The 6,000-nt window shown below is 43.0% G+C and overlaps 1 protein-coding gene across 1 annotated transcript in view; it reads left to right on the top strand.

Annotated features, from left to right (window-relative positions):
- RAD50 (RAD50 double strand break repair protein) overlaps positions 1-5,296 on the top strand; it is a 127,295-nt gene extending 121,999 nt beyond the window's left edge. Inside the window, exons 22-25 of the mRNA XM_055430070.2 lie at positions 561-646; positions 1,195-1,337; positions 3,415-3,548; positions 4,937-5,296. Of these exons, the coding sequence (XP_055286045.2) occupies positions 561-646; positions 1,195-1,337; positions 3,415-3,548; positions 4,937-5,123 (550 nt within the window). The 3' untranslated portion in view covers positions 5,124-5,296. The remainder of the gene's footprint in view (positions 1-560; positions 647-1,194; positions 1,338-3,414; positions 3,549-4,936) is intronic.
- Positions 5,297-6,000: the final 704 nt, after the last annotated feature.

A 6,000-nucleotide genomic window follows, 5' to 3' on the forward strand; every position in this document is an offset into this window, starting at 1 on the left:
GTTGGTATCAGTAGGAATGGTGCTGCTGTTAAACCTAAGGAAAAATTTTGTAAAAAATTGTTTTCAGAAGTTTTCACAGTATTTAAGCATTTAAGGGAATATTTGTCTTATCATGGAGCTTCCCTGGTGACTCAGATGGTTAAGAATTTGCCTGCAATGCAGGAGACTGGAGTTTGATCTAGAGAGTGAAAGTAGAGAAGGATAAGGACCCTGGAGTGCTGGAATTATATATGCCTGATAGTTCGCAATACTAGCCAATAGCAAGGTTTTGGTTCTATTTTTTCTAGCTCTTACTATATTCTACTTTTATTATTAATATGGGAGGTTATCTCATTGTTACGATGTTACTTACTATATATATTATTAAAAATTTTGTATATTTTTAATATATACTGTTAAATATATTGGTTTTCCCTGGTGGCTCAGATGGTAAAGAATCTGCCCGCAATGCAAAAGACCCAGGTTTGATCCCTGGGTTTGGAAGATCCCCTGGAGGAGGAAATGGGCAACCCACTCCAGTTAAATATTATGTTATTTTTACCAGTGGATTCTTTTTCCAGAGCAATAATGAAATTTCACAGTATGAAAATGGAAGAAATCAACAAAATTATTCGAGACCTTTGGCGAAGTACCTATCGTGGACAAGGTAATTAACATGGTGTAACACGAATGCTCTTTCTAAAGCCCTGTGTCAAGCTTTTGCTTCATATGACCTCTCATCATGCCAGTATTGCCTCTAGACCCCTTTCTGAACATCTCTTTCAGATTTTCTAAGAATTCTTATCTTGACAATATCTTGTAGAAAGAAAAAAATGCAAAGTTTTCTATTCCAAAGCCTGACAGGACTTACAAATTTGGCTGTGGTACACATTATATTTAGCTGATGACATAATAGGTTCTGTTGAAGTGTAGATAGGGATAAGCTGAAATGAGAGATAAGAAGAAGAAAACCATTAGGAGGAAATTCTTAATAGGGGAACTAAGAAAAGGGCACAGCTGAGACCAGGGGTTGATTGAGTATCTGGTTGCTTCTGACCAGGAATCCTCACAACCAGGGAAAAGTTTCCAAACCACCCAGTGTTGCCTCTGGGAATGTCAGCTTCTCATGTTACTTACAACGTTCTTTGATAAGGTTTGCAAGTGACAAAAGGCTGCAGAGTATAGGTCCCTAAAATCTTCTTCTTTCCGTATCAGATATAGAGTACATAGAAATTCGATCAGATGCCGACGAAAATGTGTCAGCTGCTGATAAAAGGAGGAATTACAACTATCGAGTGGTGATGCTGAAAGGGGACACGGCCCTGGATATGAGAGGGCGCTGCAGCGCCGGACAGAAGGCAGGTGTCTTCCCCGCAGGGCCGCCTCGCGCAGAAGACGGGCGAAGAGGGGGCACCGTCCGTGCCGAGGACGCACCCAAGGTGCCCTGGATGGCGGGCAGCTCCTTGGAGCATCATTGCTGCCCCATGAAGTGAGCCAGGCCCAGTTACTCTCACTATGCTCTCAATTCTAACCAGCATTTCCTGCAACATGCTGTGAAGCAGGCTTTTAGAAGAAGGGCCTGAAACAGGCTCACAGGGTGGCCTAAATGTAGAGCAAAAAGCTGAAGGCCAGTCGTTGTGTCATGGCGTTCCTTGAGAATAAGGTTATTTGATCATCAGTTATAGAACCACACTAATTTATGTGCCACCAGGAAAGAAAAAATTCAGTAGTAATTCTAAGATGCATCTTGATTTCAGAGAAGTCACAGGATAAGGAAGGGTCTGTTTTAGAATCAGTGACATACAGTATTAGCAAACCAGACCCTGGATTGGGCCAGATGAGGCATTACAGAACTAAGAGGCTGACAGTGAAGGACCGCGTCCCCACCACCACTCCCAGCCCAGCCTTGGGGCCTGGGGACCGTCTGAAAGCAGGACCTACCAGAGTCAGACCGTGAAACCCACAGGTGCCTCTGCTTCCACCGCCACAGGGACTCAGTGCTGGGCCAGGCCACCCAGTTCTGCAGGTAGCTCTGGGAGGAAGCCTAGGTTGGATATACAGAGCACAGAGGAATAATATTTCAAATGGTTGGGAAAGTAGGACCTGCATCCTTGGGGAACAATGCTGGGTTCTTTCGCTGTGCAATGCACTGCATGTTATAGATTTTTGATCTTCATCCTTTGCAGATTAGAAGAATATTATCAGTATTACTTCTGGACCCCTGATTCTTAACAGAAGTTTATAGTTCTGTAAATGGATGCTCACATCATGAGTTACTCACATAAAAAGTTTGTAATTTTTTAAAGACACTCTATGCATGTATTTTTGTCATGAGCTGTTATAAGCTGATACCAGTTTATAAGGCATCTGCAGATTATTATCTTAATCAGACTGCAAAAATGACAAATTTGTGATCTATAATCAATATCCCTTGAGTTTGAAACATGTCTGTTTGGGTTAAAAATACTTTCTGAACAAAAGCGGATTTCCTGTAGCTACTATACATTATAAAAATTAGTGCTGGTGTTTCCTTGGTGTTGAATGACAGAACAGACAAATGCTTTGTCGAGATGGGCCAGGAGCTCCATTCCTACTCCACTCTGAATGGGCGATCGTGGCAGCAGGAGAGAAGGGCCGGACTATGGCCCTGGAATCTTCAATCTGCCAGCCTGCCCTGTGCATCAAAGAAAAGCTCTAAACTGCTCTGAGATCAGTAACTCACTCACTGATGAACCTTTGCTCACAAATCTGGGAGTGGAGGGGACATTACAGCTCATACAAAAGTAGTGTATACTTCCTAAACTGGTCCTTCCTTCTTACTTCCGTGTCCCTTGTACCCTTAGATGGCTTCAGTGGCAGTCTTAGTATTTATTAGGTTTTTATTAACCACAAAGGTTCCTCATAGTTTTGGTTGCTTGGATTTTCTACAGTCAGGCTTAAAAAAAACCATACTTCTGTACTCATACTTTTCCTCTCCCTCCCTCTCAGAATCATACACACAAACATTTAAGTTTACGTTAGAGCAATGGTGCCACTTTGGTTCCACAGAACAAAGAGATTTAAAGATGTCTCCAAGAGAAAAGTTGTCTCTGAGGCTCTGGAAAATGTATTATATCCAAGTTTTGTAACAAACATCATCAGGAAAATAGCCAGATTATGAATTTTTAAGGTCGTTCATCTTATACCACTATTAAAATTGTCAGTAACGTTAGATTAAGTGTTAACTGCATTTCTGATGCAGGTCTGTAATTGGAAGCTTTGTTATAGCTGACGTGATGTGTTGGTGTGGCATTTTAATGAGGTACACTGAGGTCAGTGATCCTGTGACATTGCCCCACCTTTCCCTTCGAAAGACATTGTGACAGGTCTGCCTGTTTTCCTCTGGTGAATGAGAACCGTGTGCAGTGCAGCTGAGTTCTGGCACCCTTTTTGCAGGTATTAGCCTCACTCATCATTCGCCTAGCCCTGGCCGAAACATTCTGCTTAAACTGTGGCATCCTTGCTTTGGACGAGCCAACGACAAATCTTGACCGAGAAAACATTGAATCTCTTGCACATGCTCTGGTTGAGTAAGTATCTCAAATTCGGGGCCAAGTTATGATCGTTTTTAAAGGCAGATTAAGAGAATTCTATGGTGAAAAATCCTCTGTAGATGTGTCCTCCTTGGGGAAACTGGTTTTACCAGACCTTAGGCTTTACCTTGATAGTAATTTTTCAGATGCTTAAGAAAAGAACTGCCTGGTGAACAGATGTCCCAGACACATCCTCCATCTCCCCAAGAGTGTTCACACTCTTGTGAACAGTGAGGGTTTCCTGGCTTGGTTTGGTTTTCCTGTAAACCCACCAGAGGGGCCCATGTGTCTTATACAGGAGTTAGCGTGCTCCACTAAAGCATTTCTAGGTGGTGGCAGTGGGTTTTAAACTCTCTCCCCAGCTTCTCACGTGTGTCAGCATCTATGAGGAATGACAGCTCTTACTCAAAAAGTATATTAGTGGTGAAGTAGAATCCAGACTGCAGACATGTTTATCACAGTTCACCGGTGGAATGGTGCAAGCTCTAGGGATAGACAGCCTTTGTTTCTGCATGGTGCCAGCAGAGGAAGGGCAGTCTCCATGAGGTAGAGAAGCTCTTCTGGGGGCTCTTCACTCCAGACAGACTCTTCCTAGCAGAGAGAATGTTTCCTGTGATAGGAGACTTGAGTGGCCCCAGAGCCAGCTGTCTCCAGCCATCTCTCAGTAGTCCCATGTGACCCACAAGTAAGGGTTGGTGCTTGTGAAACCTAAGTGCATCCAGCTCCAGGCAAGGGATAAATAAGTGGTTAGTTAAAAGAAAAAGTCTTAAGTCTCAGACTCATAACTAGTTACCTCAGCACATAGATAACAAGCAAAAATGTTCTCAGTACGCCCACTCAGGCCCCCGTGTGTCATACCAGTGATGCATCTAGTGACTGGTGGTGGCAGAATTCTAAGTAGACCCAGCTCCTAAGAAGGCAGTGGGGCTCACAGTGTTATTCCCCTTGCCTGTAGTCTCTTTTTTAAAATAGTTTTCTTCCAGAGAAAACTAATATCAGGTCAAGAAAACCCCAGGAATAAGTCAGACTTCTAAAGTTGAGTGGCATAGATTATTAAGGAAAATGCAGTAAAACATTTCTATCTGCTTTAAGAATAAAACTAGTTCATCATGTATTCTCACCAGTCTTTAAGCCAGACCTCAGTGAAGAGTCAGGCCATGCATCCCCACCGTCTGGAGAGGAAGGCCAGGATCCACCCCACCCCTCCCCCTGCCACTTCCTGCAGGGCTGTCAGAGGCCCTGATACTCACACGACACAGGAAAAGCCTGGTCATCACACACAGCGCACACTCTGCTTATGCGTCTGACAGGGTTCTCAATGGCTTTTGCAAATAAAGGAAAGAATTATGTATGTTCTTTAGTAATAAAATGTTATATTGTTTCAGGATAATAAAAAGTCGCTCACAACAGCGTAACTTCCAGCTTCTGGTAATCACTCATGATGAAGATTTTGTGGAGCTCCTAGGGCGTTCTGAATATGTGGAGAAATTCTACAGGATTAAGAAGAACATTGAGCATTGCTCAGAGATTGTGACATGCAGTGTTAGTTCCCTAGGATCTTATGTTCATTAAAAACATTCAAGACTTACATACTTTAGAAACACCGGTCCTCTGGCAACTGCTTATTTCTGGTATTGAGTCAGTATGAAAATGTTCTTTCAAATGAGCCTTGTGTCTAGGGTTTTTAATGTCTGAGAGGTTCAAAAATCATTAAAAGTGTTTCACATGAAATTTGGGCTGATTCTCTGAACTTCATTCCCCTCTAGGCAGCATCTGACAAGCCTCAACAGCAGCAAAGATATGCACTCAGCTTCCCTCCCTAGCACTAACAAAGGAGTCTATAGGACCTGAAGCTTCTTACTAGACGTTCACTTCTCAAAGCATTAGTGGGAAGCAGTTTCTCTGCCTGGAAACTACAGTTTGGGCATTTTTAAAAAAAGTCAGTGTTAAGAGTTACCTCTAAATTTAGTTCGTTGGATGTGGTTTTAAAAACTGAGTTATCAATACTAATACCTGAAGGTGAAAGAAATGATTTATTAATATCTGGCTCTGCTCCTTATAAATCTAGGTAAGTGACCTCTCCCTCTTGGGACCTCAGTTTCTCCAACTAAAATTTGCAGTAATCAAATGGGGGCTTCAGAGTTTGAAAGAAATCTTAAGTAAGTTAATTTTAGTGCCCACTCTATTCCCTCCCCACATATCCCTACCAGGTAGTCCTCCAAACCTGGGCTGTCTGGAGTCAGGAAGTTCCCCACTGTACACATCCATTTCTGGAACGGTCTGCCCAAGAGCAAGGCCTCCTGTACTGGGGGACCTGACCTGCCTTCTTGCAGGAGTGTGTAACTTTCCCTTATGTCTGTGCTGTTTTATCAGCTTGGCCTTACCGTGTGTCCCGGTTGCTCTCCCAGTGTGCAGCTCTGGTGTGGAAAGGAAGCAGGGCTTGTTCAGA

This window comes from Moschus berezovskii, chromosome 8, assembly GCF_049115385.1.
Source record: "Moschus berezovskii isolate FMDL1 chromosome 8, NW_MosBer_1.0, whole genome shotgun sequence".
Classification (NCBI taxonomy): domain Eukaryota; kingdom Metazoa; phylum Chordata; class Mammalia; order Artiodactyla; family Moschidae; genus Moschus; species Moschus berezovskii.